At 40.9% G+C, this 24,949-nt stretch overlaps 3 protein-coding genes and 1 long non-coding RNA gene across 10 annotated transcripts in view; all 4 read right to left on the minus strand.

The window, feature by feature from the left end:
• Positions 1 to 588: 588 nt before the first annotated feature.
• LOC117270454 (fatty acid-binding protein, brain) lies at positions 589 to 2,663 on the minus strand. The gene is made up of 4 exons (XM_033648074.2): positions 2,517 to 2,663; positions 2,159 to 2,331; positions 1,679 to 1,780; positions 589 to 868 (listed from the first exon to the last, which is right to left on the minus strand). The coding sequence occupies exons 1-4, from the start codon at positions 2,587 to 2,589 to the stop codon at positions 818 to 820; spliced, it is 399 nt and encodes a 132-aa protein (XP_033503965.1). The 5' UTR covers positions 2,590 to 2,663; the 3' UTR covers positions 589 to 817.
• A 1,259-nt stretch (positions 2,664 to 3,922) lies between these two features.
• Positions 3,923 to 8,812, minus strand: LOC117271183 (uncharacterized). Of its 5 annotated transcripts, none has more exons than XM_078174007.1 (9): positions 8,689 to 8,789; positions 8,234 to 8,542; positions 7,813 to 8,091; positions 7,500 to 7,646; positions 7,224 to 7,349; positions 6,957 to 7,043; positions 6,816 to 6,844; positions 5,012 to 5,081; positions 3,923 to 4,652 (listed from the first exon to the last, which is right to left on the minus strand). In XM_078174007.1, the coding sequence occupies exons 1-8, from the start codon at positions 8,750 to 8,752 to the stop codon at positions 5,019 to 5,021; spliced, it is 1,104 nt and encodes a 367-aa protein (XP_078030133.1). In that variant the 5' UTR covers positions 8,753 to 8,789; the 3' UTR covers positions 3,923 to 4,652; positions 5,012 to 5,018. The 5 variants fall into 5 exon arrangements, with proteins under 5 accessions (XP_078030133.1, XP_078030135.1, XP_078030136.1 ...); XM_078174010.1 differs by having other exon boundaries at positions 3,924 to 4,652; positions 7,224 to 7,315; positions 7,598 to 7,646; ... (1 more) ...; positions 8,234 to 8,545; positions 8,689 to 8,812; XM_033649291.2 differs by having other exon boundaries at positions 3,924 to 4,652; positions 8,234 to 8,545; positions 8,689 to 8,812.
• A 5,977-nt stretch (positions 8,813 to 14,789) lies between these two features.
• LOC144466550 (uncharacterized) lies at positions 14,790 to 20,467 on the minus strand. The gene is made up of 5 exons (XR_013493163.1): positions 20,278 to 20,467; positions 19,981 to 20,130; positions 19,728 to 19,814; positions 16,005 to 16,033; positions 14,790 to 15,311 (listed from the first exon to the last, which is right to left on the minus strand). It is a non-coding gene; the product is annotated as an uncharacterized LOC144466550 (long non-coding RNA).
• Positions 20,468 to 24,266: 3,799 nt separating this feature from the next.
• LOC144466548 (uncharacterized) overlaps positions 24,267 to 24,949 on the minus strand; it is a 42,149-nt gene continuing 41,466 nt past the window's right edge. For all 3 annotated transcript variants that reach the window (XM_078174013.1, XM_078174011.1, XM_078174012.1), the window contains exon 7: positions 24,267 to 24,585. In XM_078174013.1, the coding sequence (XP_078030139.1) occupies positions 24,448 to 24,585 (138 nt within the window). In that variant the 3' untranslated portion in view covers positions 24,267 to 24,447. The remainder of the gene's footprint in view (positions 24,586 to 24,949) is intronic.

Genomic DNA, 24,949 nt, shown 5'->3' on the forward strand with positions numbered 1-24,949 from the left:
AAACTCTCTTGCCGAAAACCAACTCCCGTGTGCGCACGGCGAGAGAGGAGAGGCCAGAGGAGACACTGAATGAGTTCCCTCTGAGCGGTAAGTCACTAGAAGAGTCTGAGAAGTCAGGGGCTGTTCACAAAACATTAACTCACTCACTCACAAGTTCTCCAGCAACACATGTTGCACGTGCTACGCTAAATCACAGACGTGAACCAGCTCCTCTTGCTCCGCTGTCTCTGTGCTCACAGCCATTTTCACACTGAAGCAGGTGCGATGACGTCATCGACGATAGGACGGTAGAGCGCAAATCTCTACCGTGGGCCAAATTTATATCATTTCTACCGTCTACCGCATATACCGTGCAGCCCTAATTCAATGGTGTCCAAATTTCAGTACTGAATATTCAGAGGCTGTTAAAATTCAAATTTTTAAGTCTCTTATCTTCTTCCATAGATCCCCTCTTCTACAAGGTCAGAGGTCAAATTTTGGACCAGATAGAGATTCAGTGTCTGAGGGTTACACCCAATTTTTTTTGGCTGAGTAGCCTATTTATTCTCTCATCAACCATACAGAATGATGAAGCTGAAGACACAAACATTTATTCTGCGTTTTTTATTTCATGTTCCACACACAGGGTTGCAAGAATGATCTATTCATCACGACAGAAATGTTTTTTTCATATAAAAAAAAAGTTCTTACAAAGCATGCGCAGCCTGCGGGCCGTGTACATGCAGAGGAGGATGAAGTGCAAAGAGAAGCATACAGTCAATAATAATTATAAAATCAACACTTCTTGGCCGGGTTGGGACGCTGCCAGTGGGAGCACTCATGCCTTCTCATAGCTACGCACTGCATGGACATCTTCAAAGGTCAAATTCTGCGGGAGAGAGACGACAGTTACCATGACGGGGAATTGAATGTTCCCAAATTCATCATTTTACCACCAAACAACTTTTTGTTCAACAGGTCAGTGCTGTGATTGAGCAGACGGTCTAATGAGGGTGCTTTTGGCAGCTGACTGCTTGGTAATTTACTTTGCTTAATACAGGCAAGCTAACTTGGCTGTGTATGTGTAGAAAGACATGCTCATTCACTACAACAAGACAAACAGACTGCTGCATTTCTGAAGCTTTCAAAAGACATTAGAACTGTCAGAAATGTGTGTTTTGTGACTTTTTATGACTTATTAGTTACTATATATGTGTTTTTTAAGTCCTTCATTTAAAAGAGAATACCTGCAGAGGTTTTATCCACATACATGCTTCCTGAATAATGTCTAACAAGCTGTGCATTGCCCCTACAACATGAAAAAGCGATGTTTATCATGAAATCTTACAGATTTATCCTGATTTTTTGTCATTTTTTCCTAAGATATTTATTTATATTTGAGATAACACACAAGAATAAGTGATGAATGAAAATGGCGCTCCTGAAACATTGTAAAAATGTTTTAAAAATATGCATTTATTGGTGCTATATTCCATCAATGCATGACAAATGTCCCAGATGATGATATTTCCACCTCTATATCTTTCTCACAGCTAACCAAGTGGCATTTATGACCACATGGCTGCACAATAATCTTTCACAATTTGTCTCTTTCCACTTTGCTAGTAAATACACTCTATTTAATTCATGTATTTTACAACAGGACTTAAATGTGTGAATGTGGGTCTGTTCGTCTTACCATGATCATCTTGCCATCCTTGATTTCTCTGACAAACTTGGTCTCTTTGCCGTCCCACTTCTGGACGTGGACCAACTTGTCTCCCTCCATAGTCACCGTGGACTGAAAGACAAAGGAGGAGAATTTTAGTTTTTTTGCAAGTGAGGCGTAAAATGAGTGCATTAAGACGCTGCCAAATGTGGGTCTGTCTGTTTCCGGACGTCTTGAGAAGTCCTGTCGCTGACCCACAAAAAGAAACAAAGGAACTCAAAGTTTGATTAGAAGTGCATTTGGAGAAGATACTTTTCAAATTCATATGAGGAGAGACAAGAAGCAATAATGAAATCTTGGATTAAATGAGATCCATGACTTCTTGTGAACCATTCAAGCACTCCTGGTGTCTCATATTTGGCCCCTGATAAAAGCTAGTTCTTGAATTTTCATGTAACCATTGAATTTGGTCCCAATTACCTATATGAAATCTGTTTTTTGTCAACTTACTTTGCAGTTCCTGTCATCAGCAGTGGTTTCGTCAAACTCCTCTCCAAGCTTGAAGGAGATCTCTGTGTTTTTGAAGGTGCTCTGGGTGCGAATCACCACCTTGTCACCCTCTTGGCTGATGATCACAGTCGGCTTGGTCACATTACCAACCTGCCGGGTGGCAAAGCCCACACCTGACCAGGACACAGGGGTGAAGTGCGGCTGTTAGTGGCCTATTTTATGACGAACTCTAAACATTTCATTTGTTATAGGCACAAAAAACTCCCACATGATGATATTTTTCCATCTTGATTTACAGCATTTATGAGCAAAATTAAACAAAAGAGATAAAGGTAAATAAAAAAAGGTTGTAGCTCACCAAGTGCTTTCATGTACTCATCAAAGTTCTCACTGTCAACCAGTTTCCAAGTGGCACAGAAGGCGTCGGCCATGATGAAGGTTTTCAGAGAGGTAAAGTAATCTCCAAAGCACACTGAGCAAGCTGCAGCTTTTGCAAGTTTCCCCCCTTGTGTTATTATTCTGCTCCTTATTATTATGCACGTAGGTGGGTGGCGCCAAGCGGCTCATTGGCTCAGGAGATTTTCTCTGAGTTGTGATTGGATATCCAAATTGGGTCACGGTCTTGTGGACCCCTAGACAAAGAGAAAAAAGGTAAATTAGCCCATTTGTATGCCTAATGATGTAATTACTCTCATTCATGGGTGTCAGTTGGGTTTGGTGAGATAAAGCGTGGTGCTTGCCATATCTCCACCTCAAGAAATCTAAAAGTAAGACAGAGTGAAGACCAAAAACCTAGATATTCATTTGCATTTCACCAAAACTTTTAATTAAACCACAAAGGGAAACATTTAACATCAAAATTCCTCCTAAACTTTGTAGTTTGAAAATGGGCTTCAGAGAGTTGGTGGTAAATGACTCAGTGATCATTGGGAGCGAATCCACATTTATGTTTTAATGAATGTCCTCATCTTAATCCCACAATAGCCTTGTGTTGGAGAAAGGCCTTCTTGTGAGGGGAATGTGTCATGTACTGTAGGGGAGCACCAGTGAAGCAGAATCACTTTGTTTGACAGCCCTTTGTCCTAAACTGCATTAACAACCCCCCCCCCCCCCCCCCCCCAAAACTGCAATTTCTTCATGCTCAACACACACACTAATTACTGTCTATAAGTGTGTGTGTGTGTGTGTGTGTGTGTGTGTGTCTGAGGGAGACAGAGAGAGTGTAGGCTCTGCTTTCTCACATGAAGTAAATGTATGTTAGTGTCATATCTGCTTGAAGGTTTACAATGAGGGAAGGCAACCTATGACTCATATAAGACAAGTTACAACTGATACTGTCAGCAATATCCTCCTTTATTTCTTTTTCCCCCAAAGCCATGTATCTTCATGCTAAACATTGTGACTTTGGATACCTGTACTTTTTATTGTTAAATTTTACTTATCTAACATTTAGATTGCAGGACTTAATGATTTCATACTCTGTCCACCACTGACTGCTAGCGTCATAGAAAGTTTATGATGCACACTGACCAGTATATGTAACTGAGCATGCTTTGTTTTAAATCAAACATGCAGCACATGAGTTCAGTCTGCTGGGGCAGTTTCAGCAGCATACAGTATGTCATTCATGGTTTTGGAGTAAGATGGTCAACAATCACATATGTGTGTATGTTTGGGTGTTTACATAGTTTTGGCTATGCAATACAGTGTAAGTGGACAGCAGAGAGCTCCACATGCTGTGAAGGATCTTTGGCGCCACTCTGTGGTGAGAAATGGAAAAAGTGTTGTGTTTGAAATGTAAAAAAGCTGAGGAAGAGAATTTCCTGCAGTATTTAATTTGGCCAAACAGTTTTTCTGCCTGTAGACTGATAAAGACTAAAAACACCAAACACATAAAGATCCATCCCACTCACAAGGTGATAACCATACACTAATCATTTATTCATTAAAGCATAACATGGCTAATCAAATTCACTCAGCAAAAAGCAATATTCAATGAAATGGTATAACAAAACAAACAAGATTCAATGTTACAAAACCTGCATTGTGCCCATGCAGGGACACAGCACTAAGAATACAGTATATACATCCAATATGTCTGCTTCCTTTTTATACACTCTCCACCTCTAGAGGGAGCCTCAACTCCCTCAATGTGTCATAGAGCTGCTGCTGCTGCTGCTGCTGCTGCTGTGTTCTCACTTTGCTACAGTTAAGCCAAGCAAATGCATGACATGACCAACTGAGATCATGCTTATTATAATTCTGCTCACTTAAATTTCTGAATCTATGATCCAAACAATCCTGCAGTTGTTATAAAAACATGTTGCATTTAATAAGTAACATCTTATTTGGTTGGTTTGTTGATGGTAGCGTAGAGGTTTCTGGGATCAGCAGAGGCTCCAGCAGAAGAAGAGGAGGGAGCTTTCACAGTGCTGTAGGTCACTGCATCACCTTCATCACCATCATCATCATCATCATCATCATCAACACGGACCTGGACGGAAAAAGTACAACTCATAAATGACTTACACATAAACTTAACACAGCTTCCTGATGTTGCTGCCATCAAACAACTGTAGCTGCAGCAGCTTTTACCTGCTGATTAGATTATGAAATATCTTGTGTGTGAAGTTGACATGTTGGTCTGATGGTGGCGCTACTGCACAGGAAAGGTAACAGAGTCTCCAACAAACACCAGCATTTATCATCTGGTGACCATGAACACTCACAGCAAATGTCATGTCATCCTGGCCTTTAGTTTTGGACTGACATCAGAATAATTCATCATAAATCTATATGGACTTTAATGTTAAAATCAGTAACATCACCAGTATAACCAGTCATACAGCTGACCTTGGCTTTATGGCCTGTGTTCTTGGTGTAGCTGATGGAGGCGGAGGGAAACATCAGCTTCAGGATCGGCCTACACAGAGGAGACAACATAATGACTGCTCAGTAACATGTAACATACTGACTCACTCAATTCGATAAAATTCTAGTTGGATCACAGTTCCTTCTTCTTCTTCTTCTTCTTCTTCTTCTTCTTCAGAGAAGAAATACAAACATAACCTGTATATGAGTGTAGCTTTGTACTGGGTGTAGTGTGTGATCTCACTGTGTCCTGACTGGTTTATAGACCACCAATTACAGGCCAATTTCCAAACTGCCATACATGTCAAAAATTTAAAAGAAAAGTTGTAGCAGAGGAACTTACAATGGTTTTAGAGAATCACGAGGTCTTTGACATATTTCAGTCTGGTTTCTGCACCAAGTACTCCAGAAACTACAGAAACTGCACTGCTTAAAGTCTCCAGTGACATTTTGATGTCAGCTGATTCTGGTGAATACACCATTCTGGTTTTACAAGACCTTTTATCAGCCTTTGACACTGTTGATCATAATATTATGATAAATAGACTCCAAGATCTGGTCAGATTGTCTGGCCTGGTGTTAAAGTGGTTTTCCTCTTACCTTTCTGACAGAAGTTTTAGTGTTTTGCAAATCAGATTATGTCTGAAACCACAGGGCTGTCATGTGGGGTACCTCAGGGTTCTGTCCTGGGACCTATTCTGTTCCTCTTGTATTTACTTCCTCTTAGACAGATAATCAGACAGTTCAACAATGTATCTTACCATCTCTATGCTGATGACATCCAGCTGTACTGCTCATTCAAGGCCACTGAGTCCCATAAGCTGTCTTCCTTATTTAACTGCCTGACTAACATCAAACAGTGGTTAAGTGACAACTATCTGCAGCTGAACTCAGACAAGACAGAAACATTAATTATCGCCCCAGAAAGCAGTATTCCCGAGATTAAGCAGCATATTGGTGCTCCAGGCTCGTCTGTCCTGCCAAAGCTCAGGAACCTAGGTGCTATTTTTGATTCAGCAATGTCCTTGGAGCATCATTCCAAACAGCTAACACAAAACTGCTTCTTCCAGCTAAGGAACATTTCCAAAATAACAACACTGGTGTCAAAGGCTGAACTGGAAATGATCATTCATGCTTTATTTCGTCTCGTTGAGATTACTGTAACAGTCTTTTTACCTGATTTAATAAGAAAGAGCTTGACCATCTCCAGGCTGTTCAGAACTCTGCTACAAGGCTTTGAACACACACAAACAAAAGGGTCCACATCACTCCTGTTTTAGCATCACTGCACTGGTTACCAGTGCATTTTAGAATTCATTTTAAAATTTTAGTTCTTACTTTTAGAACGCTGCATGGACAAGCTCCTTCTTACCTGACAGACTTGATACAACCCTACATTCCTACCCACAGTCTGAGGTCATCAGGCCAACAGCTGCTAGTTGTTTCTCCCACTCGCACTCAAGGTGACAGATCTTTTCAAGCTGTAGCTCCCGTACTGTGGAATGCTTTGCCTCTCTTGCTACATTGTTTGAATTCTGTTGATACTTTAAAAAGCATTTGAAGACTCTTTTATTTAAACAAGCATTTGGTTTTGCTGAAAGGTGCTATATAAATAAAGTTTACTTACTTACTTACTTACACATTGAGTCACTGCAGTGTTTAACCTCAGTCTCTTCAAATTCACTTTAGTAACACACAGTTCAGGTCCTGAACAAACCATAAACCCTGCTTCCATTTATGTATAAAAGCACTATATTAAAGTTTGAGCATTTGCTTTAAAACTCACCATGTTTTCATCCATCTGTATTTTGTTCCCTGACAACAAAAACAACAACAACAACAAAGAGTTGACTTTAGCTTCAACAGTGAAAATCCAGGTTTATCAAATTTCTTTGTTTATTAAAGTTTTTCCTGTGAACGTTCTCACCTTTAGTTCTCTTGCATCTGATGACAGCCACAGTGATTATTATAAGTGCTGCTAAACCCACAGCCGCAACGATGAACTTCCACCAATCTGCAAAGAGAAGTTAGAAGTGTCTGAAGTCTGAGGGTTTTTGATGATAAGCTGATTGTTAGTGTCCTTGGGCTGTCTCTGTATGTCTAATATCTACATTAACAAAGAGTCTGTCAGCATCTGTAAAATATATTTTTAATGTCTCTTTTAACTGTAGATGTGGCTCTGTTGTTCAGTCACCTTGTTTTGTCTGATTGTTTTCAGATGCTCTGCTGTTTGACACTTCTGATGTGCTAATTGTCACTGATGTCCATTTATTTCCTGTTGTAGATGGTGATTCAGTTGTTGTTGTTGTTGCATCATGACCTTAATGAATACAATAGCAAGTGTTAAATTAGTTTTTTTTAATAACCAATTTGTTTGTGTGTTTTTGTGCTGTCTTTACATCTCTAATATCTGAATGAACAAAGTTTATATCAAAACTCTTTCTTTCTGTGTGTACTTCTGTTCACTCACCTTGTTTTGGTTGATCATCGTTGTTTTCAGATGCTGTGTTGTTTGCACCTTCTGATGTGCTCCTTTTCACTGATGTCCATTTATTTCCTGTTGTCAACGGTGATTCAGTTGTTGTTGATGTTGTAGCTGCTGTGGTTGCATCATGACCTTAATGAATACAATAACAAAATGCAAGAACTGTACACTTTATCAAAAACTTCTGCATAAAACAAATGACAAAGAATGATGAAATATTAAAACCTCAGATTGAAACATTTTGTGTGATTATTCACATCAGTTTGAAATGATTTTAAACAGCTCATCATGTTCTCACCTGATTTCTCACCTGAGGACTGAGGAGGGCTGAAGGTGAACTGATGAACTTCTTTAGTGTGACCATCTGTCACTTCACATTTTAATAACTCATAATACTTCAACTTCTGATTATAGTCAGATGTTGTAAATGTCACAGAGGCTACACATGTACTCTGTGATGTCTCCAAGTCATTCTGATTACCCTCATACAACCACTTCACTGTGTGGGTACATATGTGTCCATATATCCACACAGAGCAGAAGAAGATGACCCGATCAGTGTCCTGACGTTCAGTCACTGGTGAAGATGGAGATATTGTGAGAGAAAGACAACAAGAGTAAAATGAACTTCATCACTGTAATCATAATTATTGTAATGTTTCAGTATATTGTTCTAACAAGACAGTTTGAGCTGAAAACATTATGATGGAAATACTCACTGTCAACAACAGACACATCAACCAGAGAGTCTGAAACTTGTCGTCCTGATCTGAACTGTCTGCAGGTGTAACGTCCAACATCCTCAAGTGTGACCTTCTTTATAACCAGAGAACAGTTTGCTGTAACACTCAGTCTGTCTGATTTAGCTTCAGCTTCTCTGTGAATCTTCCCATGTTCAAACAGCTTCACTGTGTTTCCTCCATCACTAAATAACCATGTAGCACTGTCACAGTTATCCTGATCATGTTTCACATTTTCACAAGACAAAGTGACTTCATCTCCAACTAAGGAATATTTCTCAGTTGCTGCTGCTGAAAAAGAGAGAAATGAAGAAAGAGTTCACTAAACTCACCACGTTACAAACAAAACTTGGAAGAATACTTAATAAAGTACTATTAATAATATCAATACAGTTTTGTAATGTCTCTTCAGTTAATGTGTGTTATATCCTTACCTGTAAACTTAAACAGCAGCATCAGAAATAAAGACATTATAATCCATCTGAATTCAGCCATCATGTTTCTCTCTTGGTCTCACGCTCTCAACTGTCAAAGTCTCTAACCTGCTGCTTCTTAAAATGGACACAGCATCTACTTCCTGTGATGATTAACTTCCTCATACTGCCTTCAGTCTGTGTCTTCTCTCCTCTGTTTGCCCTTTACACAAGGTGAGAGGGTCACTGATGTATGACGGGGCAGTTTTGAACACCACAGGTAACCAGTGCAATAAAGCATGAATCGGGGAAATGTGTGTACATGTTTGAGTTCTTGTAAGAAGTCTTGCTGCAGTATTTTGGACAAGTTTAGAAACCAGACAGGATTCATGGTGATGTTTGACAGCACACATGAACAGCTCTGCCTCTGCCCCTCCTTCTCTCAAACTGGCTGCAGTCACCCCCATCATTAAAAAACCTGGTCTCAACCCTGACATCATGAGCAATTTCCGGCCCATTTCCAACCTCCCATTCCTCTCAAAAATCCTTGAACGTGTCGTTGCCTCACAAATCAAACCCCACCTCAACAATAATGACCTCTTTGAACAATTTCAATCTGGATTCCGCACACAACACAGCACCGAAACTGCCCTCCTTAAAGTCGCAAACGACCTCCTCCTCTCCTCAGACTCTGGCCTACTCTCCATCCTCATCCTACTTGATCTCACCGCCGCCTTTGACACCATCAACCACTCCATCCTGCTCTCCCGCCTGCAAACCCTCCTCAACATCACTGACAATGTCCTCACCTGGCTACATTCCTATCTCACTGACAGAAAACAATTCATCTTCATCAACAACTGCTCCTCCTCAACTGCCCCCCTGTCCCAAGGCGTCCCCCAGGGTTCGGTGCTTGGTCCTCTCCTCTTCATCCTCTACCTCCCCCTTGGTCAAACCATCCGTCGTCATGGTCTCTGTTTTCACTGCTACGCTGACGATATCCAGCTATACATCTCCACTAAATCCATCACCCATTTAACCCACTCCACCCTGTCAAAATGTCTCTCCGAAATTAAATCCTGGATGCAAGCAAACTTTCTTAAACTCAACTGTGACAAATCAGACATGATCCTAATTGGTCCAAATTCCCTCACCCAAACAGCCAAAGACTTCCACCTCACCATCGACAACTCCACCCTGTCCCCCTCTCCTCACTGCCGCAACATTGCTATCATCTTCGACAGCAACCTCTCCTTCGATCAACATATCAAACAAGTCACTAAAACAGCCTTCTTTCACCTTAAAAACATTTCTCGCCTCCGCCCCTCACTCTCTCGCAATGCTGCCAAAGCCCTGATCCACGCCTTCGTTACATCCCGCCTTGACTACTGCAATAGCATCCTTTATGGCACAACCTCCAAACTCCTCAATAAACTCCAATATATCCAAAACTCTGCCACCCGCCTCCTCACTCACACCTGCTCCCGCGACCACATCACCCCTGTCCTTCAGAACCTCCACTGGCTCCCAGTTCCACAATGCATCCACTTCAAACTCCTCCTACTCACCCATAAAGCCCTCCACAACCAGGCCCCCTCTTACCTCACAGACCTGCTCCACCCTTACACCCCTTCCTGCAGCCTCCGCTCTTCCAATGCCAACCTTCTCACCGTCCCCAAGACCAAGCACAGAACCTGGGGGGACAGAGCCTTCTCCGTTGCTGCCCCCACCCTCTGGAACTCCCTCCCACAACACATCCGTGACTGCACTGACCTCCCATCATTCAAATTACTACTCAAAACTCACCTGTTCCGTTCTGCTTTTAATGTTTAGCTACTTTTATTCATTTACTTATTTACTTGTTTTTTCACTTCCATTACTATTCCTCTTTGTCTTTGATGTCTTTGCTGAAAATTGTTGTTTTATTTGATATGTTTGAACTGTCTCTGTAAAGTGACTTTGAGAACTTTGAAAAGCGCTTTTTAAATAAAATGTATTATTATTATTATTATTATTATTATAGGTGAAGAGTCAAACTCCTCGCCCACCAGAATTTCACTCTTGATGTCTGTGGTGCAATATGGTGATACTGTAGCAGCTGGGAGGGAACACAGATAAGATGATGTGTTATTGGTCTGAGACCTGTTGGTTCCTCATTGTGTCTTTGAACTTGTTTTCCTGAGAACTGAAGGAGAAGTGATGTGGTGAGAATGTGGTTAACACCAGCAGCAGAGGTCTGGAGGTTTTAGCCTCTAATGATGACCGGATCAGAAACACATGAGGCTCACAGGAACAGACAGTCCAGACTTTATTTGGACAAAAAGGCACTCCAAAAAACTACTTTAACCCCTGGAAGGTTTGGGGTCACTGAAACTAGCTGCAACAAACAGTGAAAACACTGATGAGGGTTTTTTCATGCTGTATGCTCACTGTGTCTCTGTGAACAGGTTTGAGGAAGTGGAAATGTGGCTGCAGGGACAGAGAGGCAGAATGTGACACTGCAGAGACAACTAGTTGGGTGTGAAAGATTTGTGAAATGTACCTGTGGTTTGGAGGTTTTTCACATGCTCACTGTGTCTCTGTGAACATGTTTGAGGAAGTGTTAATGTGGCTGCAGGGACAGAGAAACACAATGCAGAGACGACTAGTTGGGTGTGAAAGATTTGTGAAATGTGTGGTTTGGAGTTTTTTCATATGCTCACTGTGTCACTGTGAACATGTTTGAGGAAGTGGGAATGTGGCTGCAGGGACAGAGAAACACAATGCAGAGACGACTAGTTGGACGTTTAAGATGTGTGAAATGTATTTACATTCATATTAAGTCACAGTAGGTGGTCATGGGCACCCAAAATGTCTGAAAATAGCATTCTCAGGTCACTTTGGGCTCATTTCTATCTGTATTTAGACACATGTCAGTGCTGTGTTAATACATTAAATGTTAATACATTAAATGAATCCCAAAAGTGTAGAACTAAGTGGTGAATGTTTGTTTGCAGGTTATATTGTTATCAGATAAAATAAGCAGAAGACTGTTACTGACTCCATAAAGCTTCAAAAAGCAAATACATGCATGCTTTTATCCTGATGGCCCACCAGCAGATGGAGACATAAAAGACAATGCTTTTCAGAGTATGTAATATTCATTCACTGTGGAAAATAGCGGTGGTGCAGTGGTTATCTTCGTCACCTCACAGCAAGAGGGTTCCCGGTTTGATCCTGGGGTTGGAACTCGAACCCCGGGGTCGGGGAGCCCTTCTGTGTGTTTGATGTGCCAGTATTATTGTGCATCCCTATTTTGTTCAGCATGATTCTCAGGAGTTGTGCTGTAGAAAAACTATCACAGATCTTCTGAGGGCAGCACGGTGGCCCAGTGGTTAGCACTGGGGCCTCACAGCAGGAGCTCCTGGCCCTCTTCCTGTCTGTGAGAACTGCTGACAAGGGACAAACATGACGGCGCCCACGGAAAACATGTTTGGCTTCCTTCCGAGAATACGGACAGAGCTCTCACTCTGTTTATATCAGGACAGGATTGCTCATAGCAATGCCTCTTACTCCCACAGGCTAACTCACAGCACTCTCCAGGCTACACGGTTGTAGGCCCTTGCCAAGTAAACAACACACACACACTGAATATGAAGGTTATGCCTTTCAGCCTAAACATATAGACTTCTGCACCTCAATGGCAGAAGTCTTTTTTCTTTTTTTGCTGCTGTTGTTTTTACTCTGATAATGGTAGGACTGGAACCAGGCAAGAATAAAGGTTTTTCAGCAAACAGCTAGATACTTGATCAAGGACTGTTTCTGATAAAATAGACATGTATGGTTCCTATGCCTACAGCTTTTACTGTCATTCAAATTCATGACACAGCAACTGTGACTGAATCCAGTTATAAATCTCTCATCTGATCTCTCCAAGTCAAAAATTAACATGTCACATATCATCTGAAACAATTGCAGTTAGGCATTCAGGTGCATTGAGCCCAGCACCTGTGTGAAAAGGCTTTTAGTCAGTTTCCGTAGTGTAGTGGTTATCACGTTCGCCTCACACGCCAAAGGTCCCCAGCTTGAAACTGTTTGTTTGTTTGTTTACAGAGAGAACTGCTGACAAGGGGAAAAACACAAAAGACCCCAACATGCAGACTGGATGGGCAAACTGCCATGATACCATGCTTCCACGATCAGGACTGACTCCGCATTTCCACTTCTGTATCTGGATCTGAAGTTCAGCAACTGGCCAGCACCTCCTTTACTGGGAAAGCTTATGCAAGCTGAGCAGTTCAATACCTCTATAAGAGGAGCACACCCTTCCCCTTTTTAAAAAAAGGAAACACCACCCCACACAGCCCAACAATGTCCAGAGCTTTCAGCATCACAGGGCAAATCTCATCCACACTTGGTACCTTGGTGCTGAGGAGCTGCTTCAGATAACTGTGCCAGGGATATGGGCGAGGCTTGCCCCAAGTCTTCAAACTCTGCCTCATCCCCAGAGGGTGTGTTGGTCAGGTTCAGGAGTTCTTCAAAGGGCTCTTTCCACCCCCTGACAATATTCCCAGGTCTCTTCCCTTGCTGAACACAGCCAGGGTCAAGACCTGCTTCCCCCCTGAATCGTGTAATGGTTTTGCTGGAACTTCCTTCTCTGTAGCTCCCCTGAAAGCAACACGTGGAAGGACTATCACATTTCATGGAGAAATCATTTCCTAATACGAGTTGTTAGTAATGTCTTGTGTTTCTTGGGGAATAATCAGCAGCTGGTAGAAAACTTGACTCTGGACTATTGATATAAGGAAGAGAAGAAGGAGATATAATATATGATATGTGTGTTTTCACAGTAGTAGGGCCCAAAACTGCTGCCATGGGCTGGGCTCAGGGCTAACCTTTGTAACATTATATTAAGTAAGTCATTTGATGGCATCAAACTTTGATTCTTGTCCTAAACCGACCCTACGTACTTGGTATTGGCACTAAATCACTGGGCCCCAATTTGTGAGATACAATATGAACATTGTATGAGGATACGTTGTGTGCATTTATTGCAGTTATTGCATTTCTCTGCATTCTTCTTGTCATTATAGATACATGTATTTAATTTAGACAAATGTTAGAGCCCAGTGTAAACAGAGGTGTTAGACCCAATGTATCTGCACATGCATACATAAATACACTCAAATTTACAAATGCACACATAATGTATAAACACATGGTCTGCAAAAACACATATATGCACACACACACATGCAGCTACTATCTGAGCCTGGTTAGTTTGCAGAAGTGTCACTGACCTGCAGGTTGAGAGGAAGTGTTGCAGGACTGATTCTGACATCATCATCTCATTTTTAACATACTGACAATGGAAACACTACCAGTGGCTAACACTTGTGTAGGTGTGACATTACTCAGTTCAGTTCATCAGAAACACATCAGTTGCAAGTTGAAGCTAATTTGGATGAAGCTGAGGTCATCGTAGTGGTAAGACTGTTGTCTGTCTCTTCCTCATCGCTCTACTTTTGCAACACATTGTGAATCGATCTGTGGCATCTCACCAAAAGGCTCTCACTCTGTAGGAACTGTGAATTTTATTCATATAATTAACCATCATAATTGTGATTTCAAGGATATAGCTTCCAAACACTAACATGGGATGAACACCACACAGGTAACCAGTGCAATGAGGCAAGAATGAGGGGATATGTGTTCATAAAATACACATTTTGTGCTCCACTTCACTGTGTGTCTACACACTCCATATGTCCACACAGAGCAGTTTAAGGTCACCTCATCAGCTATGGAGTCATATTACAGCTACAGTAAGAGGTCAGTGAGGAATGAGGAAATGGAGAGAGAGCTACAAAGCACACTATAAAACTGAATATTAACACTTCTGATATTTGCAATTTACACTATCATCAGTCATATCAAAGACAAGATTGTTACAAATTCCATTAAGGCTCAAAGCTCATCAAACACACACTGTAGTCTGATATGTTTAAATAAAAGACAATCAAAATCACTTCCTCTGTACACTGAGTGATAAAAGTGATGCAAATCTGTTGCAGCTTAAAAAACAACCAGTAAATCTTAAACTCACAGACAGATGTTGCAACAGGAGCCAATTTAGATTCAAGAACACATTCAGCTTTATTGTTCCTGCACAGAATAAAAGTACTGAGAACATGTAATGCAGTCATCTAACCAGAAGTGCAGTAGTATATAAAGCAGTGGGGGTTTCTGTGAATACACTAAGTTATATACAGTATGAACATGTGCAGCAGTTACAGTAGGCAGAGCAGGTATAAGTATAATAAACACAGTGCAGGTGTTCAGTTCATGAAATGCTGATAGAAAGACATTATATACAGAATAAAATACAGAATAAACAGTTGGAGATCAAGACTTGAGTATCTTTGTCCAACTCAAACTAAAATATAAACAGCTTGGCACAGAAAACACATTCAGTCATCAGAAATCTTAAAATGATCTTATTATTCTATTGTTATCTACTTATGTAAAATATGATGAGATGATATTCAACAGCAGTGGACTCTGTGGTGAGTTGATGTTGATCAGTGGAGTCAGACAGAGGCAGAGGGGTCTCTGACGTTTTCATAGTTCACTGTACCTTCATCCTTATCGTCCTCAATGTGCTCCTGTGAAAATGGAGCAAATCAGTTTTGAAACACAGAGCAGCTCCAGAGGAACAGCTGGGGTTTAGTCACAATCCCACTTCTCTGATTTTTAGACTTCCACTGCTTCACATTTAGCATGACGAAATCCAGAATAATCCTAAATTTAAAGAGTCACTCCCTGATGTGCTTATAGTGTCTAAAAGCAAACTCCCCACATTTTCCTGATGTTGTGACGCCCCTCCCACTGTCTTGAAGTCTCTCCTGGCCGACCTCAGTAGTCAGTGGGTTGACAGTGGAGGGACGTCAGCTGACTGACCTCACCTGGGCCTCACTTGTCTCTCCTGTCTCTCTCTTCCTACAGCTGACATCCACCCTGCATTATGTCCTCTTGGTTTACACCTCCACCACCTCCACATTAACCACACATGCACTGCTTTCATTGTTCATCTACACTCAACTGTTCATTTGTGACAGCCGCCATTTATCACAAACTGACTCAGGGAATGTGACCAGGAGGGAGTCAGCTCAAGATTTACTTTAAACTGTAATTTACTGAATTAAGATGAACACACATTGATCATAGTTTAATCAGCTGACGACCCTCCACTGTCAACCAACTGACTGCTGAGGTTGGGACATTTCAAACTGAACACAGTTCACAGTTGATTCAGCAGAACCTGAACACACATTTGATTATTCAGTTTTAAAACTCACCATGTTTTCATCCATCTGTGTTTTGTTCCCTGAAAAGACAAAAAAAGAGTCGACTTTAGCTTCAACAGTGAAAATTCAGGTTCATCAAAACTTGTTGCTCATTCACCTCATGACTGACTGTTGACATCACACGCCCCCTCCACGGAAACTCTACCTCCACCTGCATCAGTAGTGGCACTGAGTACTGTTCCCCCTGCCAGCTCCCCCTACCGGTCTCATTTGTCACCAACACTCTCACCAGAAACATTCCCGACAGAGACCATCATAAGGTACAGAGCACCCCGTCCACACAGCAATCCTCGTGACAATAACATCCTGCACCCCACTTCTATACATCGCACAGGTGATGATAAGCGCACGTTCGGCAGGAACATTAACTTGGCCGTGCTGAACGTGCGCTCTCTTTTAAATAAAACTTTTATTATAAATGACCTGATTTTAGAGAATAATATTGACAGTATTCTTTTAACAGAAACATGGCTTGGCACTGACGCACCAGTTGTTCTCACCGAGGCCTGCCCAACAAATTTGAACTTTTTATTCTCTACTGGGGGGGGGGGGGGGGACTGCATCTAACCAAAAGCACACTGCTCTCAAATGAAGTTTCTTTTAACAGTTACACATCATTTGAGCATCATGCCTTTGTTTTTAGCAGTCCTCCTATTCTTTGTATCACAGTTTACAGACCACCCCACCATTCTACCTCTTTTATCAGTGAATTCTCAGAGTTATTATCAATCATACACACCACGTACAATAGAATTTTAATAACTGGTGATTTTAATCTACATGTTGATAACATCTCTGACACAATGTCCAGAGAATTTTTAAACCTTTTAACCTGCATGGATTTTAAACAGCACGTCACACAGCCGACCCACAGCAGAGGACACACCCTGGACCTGGTCATAACCTATGGCCTGTCCACTGGTGTGTCCTCTGTTGTTGACCTGGCTGTGTCTGACCACTACTGTGTGTATTTTAACATCACCAGTTTTAACCAACAGGAGGCCCCGGTGAGAACAGTGAGGAAACGCTACCTAACTTCTGAATTGGCTGCAAATTTTATCCAGATTTTACAGAGCACTCCTGCAGAGATTTTACCAGCACCCTGTGATTTTATTGTGGACAATTTTAACATTAAATTAAAGTCAACACTTGACTAAGTGGCTCCACTTTTAACAAAGACAATAAAAACAAAACCTACACCCCCGTGGAGAAATGATGATATCAAAAAGTTGACAAGAAAATGCAGGAGTGCAGAGAGGAGGTGGAAAAAAACAAAACTGACTATTCATTACGAAATATTACGTGAACAACTCAAAACCTACAATAATACAGTCAAACAGGCAAGAATATCCCACTTTTCAAAACTCATTACAGATAATAAAAACAACCCTAAATTCCTGTTCTCCACCTTCGATCTTTTAACTAGCACCAATTTTAAAAAAACAGCCAAGATTTCAACAGATGCCCTCTGCGAGGACTTTGCAGACCACTTCAGAAGTAAAATCGTTGATATCAGGTCCAGTCTTTTATACCAACAGAATGTAATTTTTAACACACCTGGATCATTGCTTTTACTTGAGGAAACACTGGAGAGTTTTGCCCTGGTTGATGCAATTACACTTGGTCGAGTTTTCTCCCAGGTAAACCCAACAACCTGCCTTTTAGATCCGATTCCCACATCACTTTTAAAGACATTTTATGGATTCTTTGAGGAACAGATTTTAAATATAAAATTACTCTCTTCAGACGGGTGTCTTCCCTGCTGCCTTCAAAACGGCGGTGGTGAAGCCCCTTCTGAAGAAGAGTAATTTAGATCCCAGCATTTTTAATAATTACCGACCTGTATCCAACTTACCGTTTTTAAGTAAGATTTTGGAAAAACTGGTTTTTAACCAAATAAATGATTTTTTAAAAGGAAACAATATTTTGGAGAAATATCAATCTGGTTTTAGGATGAACCACAGTACAGAGACAGCCCTTTTAAAGATTTTAAATGATATCAAGTTTAATGCAGATTCACAAAAACTCACAGTCTTGGTACTACTGGATCTAAGCACCGCCTTTGATACAGTAGATCACCACATTTTATTAAACAGACTCAGAAACCTGGTGGGCCTCTCCGGTACTGTTTTTAACTGGTTCAGCTCTTATCTCACAGATTGTTGTTTCTTTGTAAGTATGGATACATGTTCCTCCAGAACGCATGAAATTAGATGTGGGGTGCCCCAAGGGTCAATTTTAGGTCCATTTCTTTTTAATCTATATATGCTTCCCCTTGGGGATGTCATCAGGAAGCACGGCATCAGCTTCCACAGTTACGCAGATGACACACAGTTGTACATCGCTGTGTCTCCTGATGACACAGGGCCATTTGATACCCTTTTAAACTGTATTTTAGATATCAAGTCATGGATGGCAGTGAATTTCCTACAGCTCAACCAGGACAAAACAGAGGTCTTAGTTATTGGTCCTGAAGACAAGAGAGAGAAACTTTTATCAAAACTACAAGATTTTAAACCTTCACAATGTGTAAAGAACCTGGGCGTCATTTTTGACTCTGAGCTTAGTTTTATTCCACACATAAAAAATGTAATAAAGATAGGTTTTTATCATCTTAAGAATATAGCCAGAGTCCGCCCGTTTCTCTCTCAGGCTAACACGGAGGTGCTGATGTATGCTTTTATCTCTTGTCGTTTAGATTACTGTAATGCCCTGCTCTCTGGTCTTCCCAAAAAGACCATCTCTAACCTGCAGTTACTTCAAAACTCAGCCGCACGAGTGCTGACGAGGACCAGAGGGTAGGCGCACATTACACCAGTTTTAAAATTGCTGCATTGGCTCCCCGTGTGTTTCAGGATCGATTTTAAGGTTCTTTTATTAGTTTTTAAATGTCTTAACGGCCTTGGGCCATCTTATTTATCTGACCTGCTTTTATCATATCAACCCTCGCGGATCCAGGGGTCCTCCGGCACCGGCCTTTTAATTGTTCTATAAGTGAGAACAAAAACCCACGGGGAGGCTGCATTCAGCCATTATGGCCCTCACTTATGGAACAGCCTGCCAGAGAGCATCAGGACTGCAGAGACTGTTGATGATTTTAAGAGGAGACTCAAGACTCACCTTTTTAGTTTGGCTTTTAACTGATTTCTTTAACTCTTTTAATTCTTATATTATATGTTATTTTAATTTCTAATGCTTTTAAATGATTTATTTTTAATCTGTATGCATTTCATTATTATTAAGTTTCTAAATCATTTATTTATTTATTTATTTATTTTATCTCATACTTGTTTTATCTTATCATATTGCCTTTTAGTCTTTTAGTTTTTAGCTCCAGTGTTTCCTCATGGTGGGCCTCCACACTGAGAGGTGTGCCCGGTCTGCCCGCGGGGATGTCGTCCTGGAGATCCCTCAGGTCCAGAGTACTGGGAGGCTCTGCACCATGTGTGGAGTCCACCCTAGTCTATCTGGGTCCGGGTGGTCTCTGTGGCGGCGCTCCCTGTGGCCGTAGGCTGTGACACCTCTCAGTGTGGATGAGCTCTCTATAGGTGGTTCTTTCCTCAGCTGGGGGGGGGTCAGTATGTATGAAATATTTTTGTTGTATGTTTTAATTCTGTGAAGCACTTTGTGCTACATTTTTAATGTATGAAAAGTGCTATACAAATAAAGTTTGATTGATTGATTGATTAAAGTTTCATGTGTGAATGTTCTCACCTTTAGTTCTTGTCCATATGTTGACTGTGACAACACTTATTATGAGCGCTGCTAAACCCACAGACACAACAATGAACCTCCACCAGCCTGGAAAGAGAAGATAGGAGTGTTACATTAGTTGGGTTTTGTTTGTTTTTTTTAATTATGACCTTTTTGTTAGTGTGTTCTTGTGCTGTCTTAACATCTCTCATATCTGAATGAACAAAGCTTCTATTAAAACTCTTTCTTTCTGTGTGTAGTTTTGTTCAGTCACCTTGTTTTGTTTGATTATTGTTGTTTTCAGATGCTCTGTTGTTTGTCACTTCTGATGTGCTCATTGTCACTGATGTCCATTTATTTCTTGTTGTCGATGGTGATTCCATTGTTGTTGTAGATATTGTAGCTCCTGTTGTTGCATCATGACCTTAATGAATACAATAGCAAATAGACAAACCTTCTGCATAAAACAAATGACAAAGAATGATGAAATATTAAAACCTCAGATTGAAACATTTTGTGTGATTATTCACATCAGTTTGAAATGATTTTAAACAGCTCATCATGTTCTCACCTGGTTTCTCACCTGAGGACTGAGGAGGGCTGAAGGTGAACTGATGAACTTCTTTAGTGTGACCATCTGTCACTTCACATTTCAATAACTCAGAATACTTCAACTTCTGATTATAGTCAGATGTTGTAAATGTCACAGAGGCTGAACATGTACTCTGTGATGTCTCCAAGTCATTCTGATTACCCTCATACAACCACTTCACTGTGTGGGTACATATGTGTCCATATCCACACAGAGCAGAAGAAGATGACCCGATCAGTGTCCTGACGTTCAGTCACTGGTGAAGATGGAGATATTGTGAGAGAAAGACAACAAGAGTAAAATGAACTTCATCACTGTAATCATAATTATTGTAATGTTTCAGTATATTGTTCTAACAAGACAGTTTGAGCTGAAAACATTATGATGGAAATACTCACTGTCAACAACAGACACATCAACCAGAGAGTCTGAAACTTGTCGTCCTGATCTGAACTGTCTGCAGGTGTAACGTCCAACATCCTCAAGTGTGACCTTCTTTATAACCAGAGAACAGTTTGCTGTAACACTCAGTCTGTCTGATTTATCTTCATCTTCTCTGTGAATCTTCCCGTGTTCAAACAGCTTCACTGTGTTTCCTCCATCACTAAATAACCATGTAGCACTGTCACAGTTATCCTGATCATGTTTCACATTTTCACAAGACAAAGTGACTTCATCTCCAACTAAGGAATATTTCTCAGTTGCTGCTGCTGAAAAAGAGAGAAATGAAGAAGGAGTTCACTAAACTCACCACGTTACAAACAAAACTTGGAAGAATACTTAATAAAGTACTATTAATAATATCAATACAGTTTTGTAATGTCTCTTCAGTTAATGTGTGTTATATCCTTACCTGTAAACTTAAACAGCAGCATCAGAAATAAAGACATTATAATCCATCTGAATTCAGCCATCATGTTTCTCTCTTGGTCTCACGCTCTCAACTGTCAAAGTCTCTAACCTGCTGCTTCTTAAAATGAACACAGCATCTACTTCCTGTGATGATTAACGTCATCACAGATAGCACAGATAAGATGATGTTTTACTGGTCTGAGACCTGTTGGTTCCTCATTGTATCTTTGAAGTTGTTTTTCGGAGAACTGAAGGAGAAGTGATTTGGTGAGAAAGTGATTAACACCAGCAGCAGAGCTCTGGAGGTTTTACCCTGCTATATCCTCACTGTGTCTCTGTGAACATGAACAAGGAAGTGGGAATGTGTAGAATACTTGAAAAAGAGAAGTCTCAAGAAGCCACAGTGACCCCAGCGGTCAGGGGCTGATGTCTTCATGTCTCCGTCTTTACCCACATACAGCCACTTCACTGTGTGTCTACACACTCCATATGTCCACACAGAGCAGTTTAAGGTCACCTCATCAGCTATGGAGTCATATTACAGCTACAGTAAGAGCTCATGTACATCCAGCATGAACACTTCTGTACACAACCTGAGTTATTGCACTTCTCTGTGTTTTCTTGTCATTTTGGATGTTTGTATATGTTATGTAGACAAATGTTAGAGCCCAGTGCAAACAAACAGAGGTGTTCAGCCTGACTGAGAGAAAGTTTACTCTGAGAGCAGAGAGAACAACAAGTGGACAGCTGAGCAGAGGCAAGTTTGTAGTGTGGTCTGTGTGCTGGAAATGAAGACAGAGCTACAAAGCACACTGTAAAACTCAATATAAGTTTTGAATATAATTTGTCATGTACCTTTATTTAATTGACCCTATCATTAGCAATAACAAAGACCAGGGTCCGTATTCACAGACATTCTCAGAATACTCTGACAGAGCTCCTAACTTGGCCTAAAAACCTTTTAGTAAGGAGTCCTGGCTTGGGAGTGATTTAGGAATGTTCTCAGGGCAACTCTGAGCAAGGAAGGGACAGAAAATGTTATCATAGTGAGAAGGTGTGGTGTAGGTATGATGCATGATTGGTTGTCAGAGACACACCCTTCTGTGAGCCTGCAAGGTGTGGACACCCAGTGGAAATGAAATGAACTGCTGACTGTGAAAGTGTTGTCATTGTTAGTGTGATCACTCTGCTGATGGAAGGTTGAAGCGGATCTAAGTCATCACTTACATTTAGATTGTAGGACTTGATTTGATAATGATTTGATACTCTGTCCACCACTGACTGCTAGTTTGCATTGTTTTCTAAAGGCCTCAACCACTCATATTAATGTGATGTCATGTAACTGGACTCGTTTCTCTGATGAGTTGATGCTGATATGAAGTTGAAATGTAACATTTTGTTCAATAAGAAACTTGATCTGAGCGGGGGATGAGCAAATGCATCCACAAATATCCATAATATCCCCACAATATATGTAGCCTGACTGTGCTGTGTGTTGATGAATCTATGGCGCTGTCTGTGGTGCTGAAATAGCATCTCTGTCTCTGTACAACCATGAACTGATCTCAGTGACATGTTCAGTCTGTCTATCAGTCTCCTCCCACTCTGTTTCACTTCCATGGACAGCGTGGTCCTAACATACAACTATACAGATACAACAGCCTCAAATTATTCTGACACAGTGATTACATTAACATGAACAGTCTCCACCAGCATCTTAACATCATCTACACTGACTGACAGTCCCTGATCATTCATAGACATTTTTCATTTTACACCTCAGTTCACTTCAGTTTATATTTCCAGCTCACAGTGTTGTCATCAGGTGGTCTCTGGTTCCCTGGAACATAAACCTGTTATAACTGCTGAGCTTCTCACATGAAAATATGTACATCCAACATGAACACTTCTGTACACAACCTGAGTTTCTACACTTCTCTGTATTCTCTTGTCATTTTGGATTCATTCATATGTTATGTAGACAAATGTTAGAGCCCAGTGCAAACAAACAGAGGTGTTCAACCTGGCTGAGAGAAAGTTTACTATGAGAGCAGAGAGAACAAGAAGTGCGCATGAGCACTGAGCATGCTTTGTTTTAAATCAAATATGCAGCACATGAGTTCAGTCTGCTGGGGCAGTTTCAGCAGCATACAGTATGTCATTCATGGTTTTGGAGTAAGATGGTCAACAATCACATATGTGTGTATGTTTGGGTGTTTACATAGTTTTGGCTATGCAGTACAGTGTGAGTGGACAGCAGAGAGCTCCACATGTTGTGAAGGATCTTTGGCGCCACTCTGTGGTGACAAATGGAAAAAGTGTTGTGTTTGAAATGTAAAAAAGCTGAGGAAGAGAATTTCCTGCAGTATTTAATTTGGCCAAACAGTTTTTCTGCCTGTAGACTGATAAAGACTAAAAACACCAAACACATAAAGATCCATCCCACTCACAAGGTGATAACCATACACTAATCATTTATTCATTAAAGCATAACATGGCTAATCAAATTCACTCAGCAAAAAGCAATATTCAATGAAATGGTATAACAAAACAAACAAGATTCAATGTTACAAAACCTGCATTGTGCCCATGCAGGGACACAGCACTAAGAATACAGTATATATATCCAATATGTCTGCTTCCTTTTTATACACTCTCCACCTCTAGAGGGAGCCTCAACTCCCTCAATGTGTCATAGAGCTGCTGCTGCTGCTGCTGTGTTCTCACTTTGCTACAGTTAAACCAAGCAAATGCATGACATGACCAACTGAGATCATGCTTATTATAATTCTGCTCACTTAAAATTCTGAATCTATGATCCAAACAATCCTGCAGTTGTTATAAAAACATGTTGCATTTAATAAGTAACATCTTATTTGGTTGGTTTGTTGATGGTAGCGTAGAGGTTTCTGGGATCAGCAGAGGCTCCAGCAGAAGAAGAGGAGGGAGTTTTCACAGTGCTGTAGGTCACTGCATCACCTTCACCATCATCATCATCAACAACACAGACCTGGAGGGAAAAAGAACAACTCATAAATGACACACACATAAACTTAACACAACTTCCTGATGTTGCTGCCATCAAACAACTGTAGCAGCAGCTTTTATCTGCTGATTAGATGATGAAATATCTTGTGTGTGAAGTTGACATGTTGGTCTGATGGTGGCGCTACTGCACAGGAAAGGTAACAGAGTCTCCAACAAACACCAGCATTTATCATCTGGTGACCATGAACACTCACAGCAAATGTCATGTCATCCTGGCCTTTAGTTTTGGACTGACATCAGAATAATTCATCATAAATCTATATGGACTTTAATGTTAAAATCAGTAACATCACCAGTATAACCAGTCATACAGCTGACCTTGGCTTTATGGCCTGTGTTCTTGGTGTAGCTGATGGAGGCGTAGGAAACATCAGCTTCAGGATCAGCCTGCACAGAGGAGACAACATAATGACTGTTCAGTAACATGTAACATACTGACTCACTCTTACACTTAATTAATTTAATTCAATTCTAGTTGCATCACAGTTCCTTCTTCTTCTTCAGAGAAGAAATACAAACATAACTTGTATATGAGTGTAGCTTTGTACTGGGTGTAGTGTGTGATCTCACTGTGTCCTGACTGGTTTATAGACCACAGTGAGTCACTGCAGTGTTTAACCTCAGTCTCTTCAAATACACTTTAGTAACACAGTTCAGGTCCTGTTCCCAGGGCACAACACAACCTATATCTTTGCTCTGTAATGCAAAGTGTGCATCGTATCTGTGTAGGTTCCATGAATGGCCAAACATC

The sequence above is a fragment of the Epinephelus lanceolatus genome, chromosome 13, assembly GCF_041903045.1.
Source record: "Epinephelus lanceolatus isolate andai-2023 chromosome 13, ASM4190304v1, whole genome shotgun sequence".
Lineage (NCBI taxonomy): Eukaryota > Metazoa > Chordata > Actinopteri > Perciformes > Serranidae > Epinephelus > Epinephelus lanceolatus.

Bases quoted from the DNA above. Each gene is read 5' to 3' on its own strand.
- LOC117270454 (XM_033648074.2), bottom strand. From the start codon at position 2,589: ATGGCCGACGCCTTCTGTGCCACTTGGAAACTGGTTGACAGTGAGAAC. The intron at 2,332-2,516 runs GTGAGCTACAAC...TGTCCTGGTCAG, and splicing joins TGAGTACATGAAAGCACTTG to GTGTGGGCTTTGCCACCCGG. The intron at 1,781-2,158 runs GTAAGTTGACAA...TTTGTCTTTCAG, and splicing joins CTGATGACAGGAACTGCAAA to TCCACGGTGACTATGGAGGG.
- LOC117271183 (XM_033649291.2), bottom strand. From the start codon at position 8,752: ATGATGGCTGAATTCAGATGGATTATAATGTCTTTATTTCTGATGCTG. The intron at 7,044-7,223 runs GTGACTGAACAA...TTCTCTTTGCAG, and splicing joins AAACAATCAGACAAAACAAG to ATTGGTGGAAGTTCATCGTT. The intron at 5,082-6,815 runs GTGAGTTTTAAA...TCCTCTGTGTAG, and splicing joins TACAGATGGATGAAAACATG to GCCGATCCTGAAGCTGATGT.